Source organism: Lathamus discolor, chromosome 1, assembly GCF_037157495.1.
Source record: "Lathamus discolor isolate bLatDis1 chromosome 1, bLatDis1.hap1, whole genome shotgun sequence".
In the NCBI taxonomy this organism is placed as follows: Eukaryota; Metazoa; Chordata; class Aves; order Psittaciformes; family Psittacidae; genus Lathamus; species Lathamus discolor.
In genome coordinates this window covers 137,697,381-137,710,383 of record NC_088884.1, presented here as the reverse complement: position 1 = coordinate 137,710,383, position 13,003 = coordinate 137,697,381, and the positions used below count along the sequence as shown (strand labels likewise).

The window sequence follows — 13,003 nt, the reverse complement described above, 5'->3', positions numbered from 1 at the left end:
ACTTTGTTTTTTAAGTATCTCTCTGAATTCAGTCCAAACAAATACCACAAGAATGTATGTCTTATTTCACCTTCTCAAGAGAATGACATAGTGAAGGCAAAATTAAAAACAAGTAAATAATACTCTTACTGTATAAAATTAAATTATCTGTACCCTTTCTATTTGCTAGTAAAAAGTCACGCTTTTTTCTTGTTTTATTAACTACTTCCAGTTACACATAATGAGTTTTGATGTAAGCAAAAATGTGGACATGAATTAGTATTTAGGTAATACTTAACACCAATTTTTTTCAAAAATGCTAATATATTTTTAAAAATTTGCAAGCACTGTAATTTTTATTACTTAATAAAACCAATAAAGCCTACTAATAAAATTGTATGCAGAGTCAACCAATGTTTTAACATCAAAAGACCTTATTTAGAAATACCTGAGAATCTTGGGTTTTATTGTGGATTTGGGCTGCTTGTTTCCACTGATTTATGAGCTGCACTAACATTTTTACTGCATTGTCAAGAAGCGTTGGGTGGATGTCAGTCACTTCACGCACAATAAAATATACAAATCCTGAAAGAACATCTTCCCGCCAATCTGGAAAATCAAGCATTAATGCTTGGAGAGTATTGAAAGCCAAGGCACGAAGTTCTTCATCCATATGAATTGTCAGCCTGTTTAGAAAAAATACCGGTATCATCATCCTTGATTGGCATACTCTTAACCAGCCTTTATAAATGACAGTGTTACCTCTTCCTTCTTTACTGTACTATGTAGAATACTTCCACACAGATTCACTTTCAGCACCGAATACATCTGAAACTGGCTACTAACAGAAGGTGATACTAACAATGCAAGACTTCATAAAACTTAATATAAAAAAATAATTTATGAGATTTGGTCAAGTCTTTCATATAGGCACATCATTGCATGAAGCTGAACAACCACCTTAGAGCTCAGTATTCACACACGCTGTGATGTACAGGCTATTTTTGTCATATTAAAATTGAAAAGAACAGATTAATTTTTAAGATAAAGCAGCTTTACTTTGGATATGAGAAAAAACTTGCTTAAAAAACCTTTACATATATACTTAAAAATATGTCTCAACCCACTATGGTAGATGAAACTTATCCAGTACTGTATTTTTACTTAGTACTTTACACCTTCTATGTGATTTTTGACAACGAAGAAAAAGCTTTAGAAAAATTTTATTCTCTCAAATTATTATTAACTTTCTAATAGATGTAACTTAATACATTATATGCCAACAAATTTATAATTTCAACTATAAAAGCTATCCTGTATTTTGTCACCAAGACCATTTCTGTACTGAATAAATAAAGTTTTAAAGAGGAAGGTTTACCACTCTAGTAATACGAAAAGACTGTCTGCATGTCCCACAACTACATATTCTCACTGAATGCAAATTTACTCACCCCCAAAAAAACTGGCTGCCAAGGTGTCTCAACTACTTATCAGTACTGATAAGGCACATTCAGTTTAAACTGAGGTAAGAGATGGAAGAATATGGGTAATGTTGGATTAAAAAAAAAAAAAAAAATGGAAAAAGGAAGCAGGATTAGTAGAGAACAAGAAAAAAGTTTCCCCCAAGTGCCCTGCCTTACATTTTGGTAATGTCAAACAAGAATATCTCTATGATAGTTTACAGTGCTAGCAATTGGAAGAAAAAGGGAAAAAAAGTATGACTAACAACAAAAGGTAAGGCAAGTGCAAAAAACAAAGAACAGAAATAAACTCCTACTTTTCAAAAATTATCTCTAAAAGAGTACAAGATCTTCCGGATAAATTTACCTCCTACTACCCTGGCCAGTAACGCTTAACCAATTGCTGAAGGTAGGCAGGAGTAAGAACGGATTCCGTATGTACTGGAGTCACACTACCTGACAAACTCTCATACATACGGCATTTAAAAAGGAACACCCACTAAGAGCAGAATTTTATTTCTCTTACCTTGCAAGCAATTCAATGAGGTCAGTCCTGCTCATGCCATCTGGAATCAGTCTTGGGATAGCAGCAATGCAAGTTCTGAATAAATCTATCTTAGGTTTTCTCTCACCCCTATAAAAACAACAGGAGAGCTCTACTTCAGTACACCACAAACATTTTCAATTTCATGTCAAACTAAGGAGCTAACAAAAATTTTTATCACTAATTAGTGAAATTACCATTCATTTACTAGTCAAGTAGAAAGCTAACAATTGTAATGCATTAGTGATGGCATTTGCAACATTACAGCACAAAACCAGCATAACTTAACTGTGACCGTGAAAACACCGTAATTCAGTACATACGTAATCATGTCTTCAGGTTCTTTATTGGACATCTGCACACTAGTCATGCACATGGGCCTTCCAACTTCTTTGTCCAAATGCCTAAGAATGCTGTCTAGTGCTTTTCTGACTTGAGGGTAGTAAATGGACATTCCTGAAAAGCCAAAGAGAATTACCAATTTCATTTGTTTTCATTTAATTTTCATATTTTTTATTAAAATATTTGCCACTTATTCGGTTTAGAACACCTTTTTTTTTGCACAAAACATGACACGAAACACGCACTTTAAGTGTGGTTTAGAACACCTTTTTCTTTCACAAAACATGTCATGAAACACAAACTTTAAGTGCCAAAAGAAATGCATATTACGTAGTAGCAGGTATTGTATGAAACTAGAAGTTTCAGAAAGAACATTAATAAAGAAACAATTGTTAGTTGCTTTTCCATTTTCTCAATTCCAAGCAATTTAGTTCTAATTTAAAAATTTACATATTGAAACAGTCCTTGAGAGACAACTACCTCATCTGCTGAAGATCAACAGAATGTAGGTATCAAAACTGTCTTACTTCACTTCAGCTGTGGGACATACGGGATGTTCTAGAGTGACATCAAGGCAACAAATATGGCCATGCTATTTACCACACCAATTGCACTCTGGCTTCTTTGTGCTAATTTAGCAGTGCAAAACACTTCAAAAAAAGCCATGTTTTTTGTCTTGGGCACCAAAAGGTCAATGCTGTCTAGCAGCCCTCTCTACACAAGCAAAGCAATTCTGTTACAACTGAATTCTAACAAATAAAATGAATACAGAAATAAAGTTACACAAATGTACTGGTTGAGAATAACTGAAAACACATACACACATACTGGAATGAGAGCTTACAGAAGAATACAACATACCTATAACTTTTGCTTCCTCATCTGTCAGTGTTTTATTAAGAAAAATTTTCTTCACACGCAGAGTATTTCCTGAGGGAAGAACAACTCCTGTTGTTGGCATCGGTGGTTCACCGTCTTTCTGCTGCAAGCTGTCTGCTATGACAAGGAAGACTCTGAGGCCAATATTCATCCTCTTCGACACCAAAATAGGGAAGAAAAAGGAAAGACAAAACAGAAGAAATTATAACATTAAAGTAACACAGACAAGACAAAACACAAATTGCATTTTTCCTCTCTTTTAAACAGATAAGTACAGTTCCAGTACGAAAGGCATTAATTAAAATGCTACATGTTAGAGTAATGAAATAACAAAAATGAAGTTTAAGCCTTGAGTGCCTCCCCACAACTCTGATTCCACTTAACTGACTTGGCACAGGCCAATATACTGAAAATTTTATAGTTCAAAGCCCTAAAGGACTTGATATGAATCTCGAGAATGACATACTGAAGACAGACATTGCTTAAAGGTCTCATCTGTTAGACTGGGTCTTGAACTGTAGGAGCTAGGTATGACTTCCCTGAAAAAAGGCTTTACAGTTATACTGTAACGAAAATTCACACATACTTTCTGAAACTATTATTGAAACGAGCCTGAACTCAGTAGTACTGCTGCTAACTTAAACACTGGAAATAAAACAGCAAGTGAGCATGACTACAGTTACTTCTTTAGTTTTAGTAGAACACCCTTTCAGATATCCATTCATCTGCTTTCATCCTGGCTCAAAAATAGTTCACCACTTTCTCCCGAAGGCACCCCAATGTCCTGTTCTCACTGCATGCAAGTAATGGAGCTTTTTTTACCTCTGGATTAATAGTGAAGGTTTTAGGAGATTTTCCAACACTGAGAAGATCAAATATTATTTCTTTCATTGCAAAATCCAAACGTTCCTATAAAGGGGAAAAATGATTGATATGATCATCTCTTTTCTGTTAATATGCATAGTTTAATTTTTTGGCTTTGCAAAGGTGCTGGGTATCAACTCTTAAAAGTGTAAAAAATGAAAATTTTTAAAATATTCCTTATTTCCTATTTATTCTTATGACGTGATGTTGGTTTTCTGAAATCTAGTACAATTCAACACAGCTCATCCCCTGATATGGTTCAACCATTTCTCCTAAAAAAACCAAATCCTAGACAGTTCTGCTCAGATCAAACACATTTCTACAAACAAGCTGAACTGTTTCAGGTAAGTAAAAATTAGTGACAGAAAGAGGAGCCCTAGGAAACCAATATAAACAGTGCAACATGTCCTGCCTCAACCCTGTCCGATCACAAGCGAAACGTTTCGGAAGCTGAAGCACAGACAAACTATCTGTAAGATAAGAAAACATGCTCTAATCTATAAGGTTATAGGTGAATTAAAGGTTGCCTTTGAGATCATATCCTGCATTTTGATATTAGGACAACAGAAGCTTCAAAAATAATATAAATCATAACGCAACACTAACTACAAAGTACTGCATGCATTGCATACTTTTTCTGTCTACAGAAGCTAGTCTCCAGGCTAAATATAAGCGGATATTGCTATTCAAATGCTTTGTCCCTTATAAAAATATTATTATAGAATATACTAACTATATTAATGTATTTATATACACACCCCCACACAACAGTGCAGTACAAATGTAAATATTAAGCATCATGATTTTCATACACAACAGTTATTAAAGTGTAAGTAAAATAATTTTGCCACAGGTAAAAACAGAACAAGTCATTTCATTTGTTGCACGTATTTGCAGAAATCCTACTCAAGACGGAAGACCATTAATTCAATGCAAGTATTTAAAAACTAACCTTAAATTTACATTTCTTCAAATAATATTCATCCTAGTCTTATACCTCTACCTTGACATATTCTTACCTGAGCAATGAACTGAATAATCTTCACAAATATATTCAGAGGTGTGTCTCGTGGGACCACACTACGTGATCCTTTTGGGAAAAGTGCTGATACAATGCTCATGAGACGGCTACAGGAATTCAGACACAAAAAGAAACAAAACTTCTTAAAATAACTTTTAATAATAGCAGAGATGTTACAGCTCAAATCAGAAGGGGGGGGGGGGAGGCGGGTCTTACTATTAAATAATACAAAAGCATGTAACAGCTATGACCACCTCTAGAAAGTACAGCCCTCTACTGCCACAGGCAACAGTATCCTGGGTTCATATAAAGTGACCAAAATCCTGCTGTAAACTAGTTAATAATAGTCAGGGGGACGGGAGAAATCTGAATGACTATTCCAAATTCTAAGTCAATTTATAAAGAAAACCTTTTAATTTCCAGCCCTACTGATGGCCACTTCATACCCTATTTGTTCTCCTACTATTAGTACCTTTTATCTTTAACATATGTCCTGCTGCTTATCTCTCTGCCCTCTTCCATCCCTGCAAAGATCAATGGAGACTCAATTCTTTCTCCTCATCAAAATAATCAAGCTCCTTTGGTTTTCTCTTTTGACATGGAGACTTTGTTCCCCTGTTTACCTGACTAGACCACTAGCTGGCTATCTTCTGATATCACTGGGGGATGGGGAGGGAAACAACCCACCAATCAGTATTTTAAACCCCTTTGCATAATGAACTTACCTTTGAGTTACAGTGTTGCTTTCACATTTTATTCTAATAACATAAACCCACAATAACCTATACAAAGATTCCAGTGCAACTCGGGACATTTTGGGATCTTTATTCTGTGAAATAAATGAAAAAATACAGTTACTGTTGCCTGTGAGACACTCTGAAAATTCAGTTTTTACTCTTCTGACTTTTGAGAGTAACAATTAAAACTGATATGCTTAATACTGACTACAAGTTTCATATGTTTTCATAAAAAAACAACACTGTATTACCTATTTCCAATACTACTTGAATATTTAAGTAGTAATTCCAGAGCATTTTACATGTCTTTCACTCTGAGAGCAGAGAAGTAACTAAAAAGCAGATATTCCTCTTTAGAACACCAAGAGTGTACTAATTCCAAGAACTTTTCTCAGAAAGCCATTTGTAACAAATACCTTTTTTATAGCAAACCAGCTTAAGTTTGTCTAAACCATCAGAGTAGCTCCTCTGAATTAGACACAAAGTCTACATCCGTCATTCAGTTTATGACAGCAGACAGTAGGAGGTGCAGAAGAAAAGAACACAAAAGGAGGTGGCCACACATGGATGCTTGTGTCCTCCAGGCTTCACCCAATTTGCCATTCAGTTTGTATCAATGTTTACTCACTTCCAATTGATTTTTATTGTAACAATTAAGCTACCTTTCTCTTGAATTACTATAAATTCTTGTGGCATAATTCAGTTTAAATTACACACTGTATGAAAAAAGAATTGTCTTAAAGCTGCTACTAGGAGTTTAATTTTGTTCCTCCTAGCTCTTAAACTGTGTAAACCAATAAGTAACTAACATGTACATGAGTATATACCAACTGGTACATAAGTATGAGCGTATGAACAGAGTAAATGATTCCCAAAGGTCATCTTTTTAGGCATTTTCTCAAGTAAAAAAAAACAAACAACAAAACCAAACCAAACCAAACACAGCACACCCCACCCCATCTCACCACCCCCCCCAAAAAAAACCCCTAAAAGAGACCTTCCCCGTTTCCAGTTAAGTCTCTTTGTTTCAAGACCTACCTATATGATGGCTTTAACCTAAGTAATTTCATATTTTCTGGCCTCTACCACAAGCCAGTGAGTCAGAATAGCAGACTACTTTGTTCTCCCAGAACAAGTGGAGTGCAGTTTCACAAAGGGTGTGAACTTTGCATCTAAGACCATGCTGTTTGAAAACAGATGGTCTCATCTTTGGTTCCCTCCTCTGCAATCTCTCACTGCTCCCTTCCCTTTGCATGGATTCTAGTAGTAAGAAAGTCCAACTCACACCATTAAGTTGATTCACATAATTTCATGGCCATGTCTCTGCAATAGACTATACGGAGGAGAGTAATTTGGATGGATTTAAGATAGGTGGGTCAGGACTATTTGTTTTGGCAGCAGCTGACTTTAAGAAAGGCTAAAGCCTATTACAAAATCAGAGGCAAAAGTGATATTTCACAGAAAAATAACATATATGACTTTATAACCCAGCCTATGTCAGTGATAATGCTGTTCTACCCTCCCTTCACACTCACCTATGTGTTCCTGCCCATTGCCTCTGATTTAGCACACCTGCAACTAGGCAGTGGGTAAATTGATGATGGTGATCTGGACAAAATCTAAACCAGTAAAAGAGTTACTCGTGTCCTTGGTTAGTATTAGAACAGAGAACTGCCTGCCCCACTGTCCAAGTTAATTTAACAGCAGTGCTACTGTGAGGAAGAAGCAAACACCCATAACTGTATGAGAGGGTGAGAACGTGATAGCTTTGATTTTAATCAACTTAAACATCAAAAAACCCATGGTATTACTATTCATCATATTTAATCTACAGGCCAACAGTTCTTGATGTTCAAAATAGGCTGGTGAATTCATTGGTAGTACACACATTATCAAAGTCTATCTGAAATGCAGTGTCTAGAACCAAGTAATGCTCCAGTCTTCTTACTTCAAATATTCCAATGGGAGATTAATTTAGAGGTCCAGAAGAAAAGCAAAATCTACTATTAGCTTTCAATCATCTAATAAAATGTATAGAAAGCAGGTATTTTACAATGTGTTAACAACATCCATCTGTTAGGAGGTTTATCATCAGTACAGCTACTTCTGATTAGTTATGACAAAGTTTGCTTCTTTGTTGAGGTGAGGAGTATAAGGAGGCATTCACCTTTTGAAAATGGTCACAAAATAAATACAGCAGCGCTTCTGATTTCTTAAGCACTGAAAATTTTCATTACCTCTTCCTACATTTAGGAACCAAACAAATCTTCCCATATGAAGATAGGCTGAGAAAGTTGGGGCTGTTCAGCCTGGAGAAGAGGAGGCTGCATGGAGACCTCATAGCAGCCTTCCAGTATCTGAAGGGGGCATATAGGGATGCTGGGGAGGGACTCTTCATCAGGGACTGTAGTAACAGGACAAGGGAAACAGGCTAAAACTTAAACAGGGGAAGTTTAGATTGGATATAAGGAAGAAATTCTTTCCTGTTAGGGTGGTGAGGCACTGGAATCGGTTGCCCAGGGAGGTTGTGAATGCTCCATCCCTGGCAGTGTTCAAGGCCAGGTTTGACGAAGCCTTGGGTGGCATGCTTTAGTGTGAGATGTCCCTGCCCATGGTACGGGGGTTGGAACTAGATGATCTTGAGGTCCTTTCCAACCCTAACTATTCTATGATTCTATGAAATATACTACAAGGAAATGGCTTTTTGATCTAATTTATGGCATACTGCTTGTATACTTTGTGTTAACGTGTCAGTATTACCTTTTCCCTTCAATATTACTGCAACTAGAATACAGTATATATGGCTATATAATTCACTAATCTGGCTGAATTTCAGCCTTTTTCGCTGATGCCTGTCAGATTTTAAAGCACTCTATCTGGGTTTTTTCCAAACATAGTTTTGCCTAAAATCCTAAAACTTTTAATATATATTATATCAGCAGAGTATGGAACAAGCTGTGACGAACCGCATCTCTCTTACAAAGCCAAAAAAGCAAGAGCAAATCTACTGTGGTCTTACATGACAGATTAAGATGAGTCAATGAAACATATCTCAACAAGGGCAAGAAAGAAAACAGCATTTTTTCCATGTTAGTCAAATGTAGTCACTTACTGAAGAAAGTACTTTTTAATACTGATGTTAAACTTTTCTTCTGTTCTAAACTAAAACAATTTCTACTTTTTAAAACCTGCAAAACCAACAGCGTAAAAGTCTTTCAAGTTAGTGCAGTACAAGTTGTTAGAGTAAATCAGTTTCACAGTTTTTAATAGTGAAAATGTTTTCAACTTTGCTTGCATGCAAGACACTTTCTGAAATGAATTACCAGGAAAAATCAAACATCTGAATAGGCAGTGTACTTCCAGTGGAAACATGCACTGCTGTTTAGGGAAACCAGCTGTGATATTGATACTCAATCTCACACAGCCACATTTTCACCCCAATTTAGAAAACTGACATTAGATAATTTTCTGATCTTTCTCCTTTAATCCCTGGCAAGAGGGCCTCTGAAACATTAGCTATTCTTAGACCTGTTGTTTACTAACAGTACCAACAGTGATCTCACAAAGAAAGGAAAGCACAAAATGCAACAATTAACATAAAAAAAACCCAAACCAAAACAAAGTATTTACATGAGACAAAGCAACATTTCACTGAGTTACAATAATGCATTAACTCACCTGCAGTGTTTCTATTTGTTTTCTGATACTGTTGTTAGATGGCATCTAAATAAAGCAATGTGAGACAGCAAAACATAACAAACATGAGAATGGAAGGCACATGCATGTTAGATGAAAAAAAGCACAAAACCAACAGATAGCTGTCTAGTAAGGACTCTATTCAGTAGAAATACGGGTTTTGCTGTAGTGGCAGAAAATGTTCCGCCAGCCTCCAAGGTTTTGTGTTAACCACCACTAAGGTTAAACGGTGAACAAAAACTATTCTTTCCCACCCAACAGTGGAGCAAAATTACTGACACCTCTCTCTCTCACTTCAGCAGTTTTCTTAAATGTTCCTTCCTCTCCCCAGAAGACGTGGTAAGGATACCACAACTCAGCTTCATCCAAGAATCTATCAGCTTTTCTGACAAATCTGCTAAATTAGTCTATCTAAATACTAGTCCAAAAAGCAAGCAAAATGTTTCACAATACTGACCTAGTGTTATTGTCTGCTGAATAAATACAAAATTTTGCCTACACTACAGTGTGTAAAGAAATGCCCTGCCGGGCTCAATGCTGAAACAGCATCCCAACTGCTTTGTGGGACAAGGCCAGCCATACATCTACCAAGAGACACCCTGATATGCTCTAGGCCTAAACTGACTCTTACAAGTCACTTATCTGCTTTTTGCATCGGCCCGGACCCCTACGTTTCCTCCTTTCAACAAGGTCAGGATGTTTTCCCCACACAATAAGACTCCTTTGAGGATAACTAAAGGTAGTGTGCACTAAAAGCTAGTACAAAGTGTTTATAAGGGCAATATATATTGCCAGTACTGGATTAGGATTCAAAGTACCCTCAGGTGTATTATGAAGTATAATATAGCACCGTACTAATGCAGGGAAAGGCAGGTTATGAATATACTTTGCAGCAGTTGCTATGGAGCAACTTCAAAGATGTGAGCTTTCACACCAAGGCAAATGGGAAATTGCTTATTCCTGTCACCAAAGTGTGACCACATGGTGTTCATTACTAGGTAAGAGTTTGCACTGGGCAGTCGTCAGGGAATGAATTGAGCACCATGAATTCATGCCCTACATTACCTCTTGGTGACTTGCTAACAGGCCTGTACCCTTCATAGAATATCCCTGCAACAGAGTCTAAGTGTTGTCATTATTCCTTTTGTTAATTAGTTAATTTTAACTTACACAGCAGGGGTGGATGAACCTTTTCAGTACTCTTAAGTATCTCTCAATAACTCTTAAAACTACTTATAAATGAAAAAAGACACTAGAGACAATAGATTTGGAATTCTACTGCATTTTACATATTTAGGTAACTCCAAAATAAATTTAGTCATTAGGACAATCAGGAAATAAAACAGAGAAGAGGAAATCTAACAGACTAAACTGCCGTGAAATTCAGATTTATAAATTAATGAGAGTACTTATTACAGACTGCATGCATTTAATTAGCTTCAGAAACAAAGGAACATATTAATTCATAAGACACGAGGACAGTGGGGGGTGTATTTCTCAAGATTAAACTCAACAAAGTTTCTCAACAAACACCCGAATAGTACCAATAGAACCAGTAGTATTTGGTGGGCCATAAAATATCCTAAGTAACTCGATGACACAGCACCATAACACTGCAAAATCTGAATTGCAGAAATTCGTATGTAGAATTTCTGCTGAATAGAGCCTTACAGTAAACATGTTAAGCTGTTAGTGGTTAACAAAACTAAGTAAAATATAAAATGCATGCTGAGCAACTAACAGTTAAACTCAATGGCATTTATAGTTTTAATATATCCATTATCAGCAATGGACATTATGCCAGAAAAACACAACTCATAGCCTGGAAGAGGTTTTTTTTAAGATTTAAAAACAAAAGCAAAAAGCAGCCTCCATATGCAAAAAAACCAACAAAACATAAATCAAGGCAAATATTGCAAAAGAACTGCAATGTTAGATGAAAAATATACAAAAACCCAACAAGCAACAGAAAAGCGTGAAAGATATCATGAAAACAACATGACCCAATCCAAGCAGCTAAAGCTGTTTCCTTCTGACTTCATGCTGGTTTATGTATTTTACTAATAAGCTTCAGAATTGTTACTCATCTCTAACCAGAATGAATACTGTCAAGTGGATCAAAGAACTTAGTCAGATTATCAAAATCAATATATTAGGCAAATCATAAATTGTGTTAATCAAAATTAAGGAAAGAACATGTACAACAGTTAATGCTACAAGAAAGTCATTAAAGCAGATTCCTAATTTCCAAGTATCTTGATGTCTTTATCAACCAACTCAGGTTTACAATGCTATCAACTGAAGCCACAAGTAAAAGGGACACTATAATTTTTCTTTGGAAAATATGTATCACAGGCTGTAGGTATAATCTCTTTCCTGAACTCCCAATTCACTTTCAAATCCTTCAATAAATGAACAAGAGAGAGAAATTTTGCATTTACTATACAGGAGTAGGACAAGCCACGTATTTTCTCACATATAAATGGCACATGAAAAACTGCAGTTTGTACTTTCTCTGGCATAAATAGTGTTTATTAGCAGATACTTCTGAAGATTTTACTCAATAAAACTGACACTCCCCAAGGGGCCACATCTATTTCCAACACTAAATAACATCACAAAGACTCGCTACTAAGCTTAATACTAACGGAGACAACACATTTAACTTAATTTTTTTTTTAGAGAAGTATTACACAGTGCCCTTTTAAATAGTTTATTCGGCACGAGGATGCTGAGAACACACTGGAATAAATGCCATCAATTTGCAACAGTTTCTGAATTGAAAAGGATTCTTACCTTTAGATGTGACAAACAGTTCTGCAGGAAAACGTGCCAGTTATTTAAAAAAAACTGTTTCTGACTGACACACAAGAGGCAGGTGATCAATGGATACAAAGCCTATGAGTAGGGAGGAAAAAGAATTGATCAAATTGATCTTTGCAGACCTCCTAAGTCTTGTACATTAAGGCACACAGTTGGTTCTTTCTCTCACAGTGTTAGCACTGCACAGCAGCCCCCTGCACTAGAACACGGATGCCAGGCAATCTACATGCTGTAAGAGTGCATGGTGTAAGGCCAGGGCAGTGGGACCATGGTGAAGCTCATCGCCTCGCAAGGCCTGATTTCAAAGACTGAGAATTGATCTCACTCTTGGGTACAACAATCCCTCTTTCCCTGCAACCATATGATTCAACTCATGGGAGAGGGAACTGCCTATAAGATGAATGAATATTCAGGAGAAACATCATCAACTCAGTCAAAACTTCAGGCAGACTTTAGGTTGTCAGAAATGTCACTTCTACTCAAAGTCCACTTTCTGTAAGGAATGAAGCATAATTTAATAAACTCTTTGAATACGCAGACTAGCATGACTTTGCTTTGCTTTAGTAACATGAGATTTCTTTAAACACCACATACATTTAACAGCATACATGGTGGTGATTTAACACCAAATCTGACTGCAGATTGTCCCGTTATGAAG

General features: G+C 36.3%; 1 protein-coding gene across 1 annotated transcript in view; it reads right to left on the bottom strand.

Annotated features, from left to right (window-relative positions):
- The window catches only part of FRYL (FRY like transcription coactivator), a 137,262-nt gene that overhangs the window by 61,946 nt on the left and 62,313 nt on the right, over positions 1–13,003 (bottom strand). The window contains exons 11-19 of the mRNA XM_065697555.1: positions 12,319–12,420; positions 9,505–9,549; positions 5,815–5,918; positions 5,088–5,196; positions 4,027–4,113; positions 3,187–3,358; positions 2,307–2,439; positions 1,966–2,073; positions 428–665 (exon numbers count right to left, since the gene is read on the bottom strand). Coding sequence (XP_065553627.1) covers positions 428–665; positions 1,966–2,073; positions 2,307–2,439; positions 3,187–3,358; positions 4,027–4,113; positions 5,088–5,196; positions 5,815–5,918; positions 9,505–9,549; positions 12,319–12,420 — 1,098 coding nt within the window. The remainder of the gene's footprint in view (positions 1–427; positions 666–1,965; positions 2,074–2,306; positions 2,440–3,186; positions 3,359–4,026; positions 4,114–5,087; positions 5,197–5,814; positions 5,919–9,504; positions 9,550–12,318; positions 12,421–13,003) is intronic.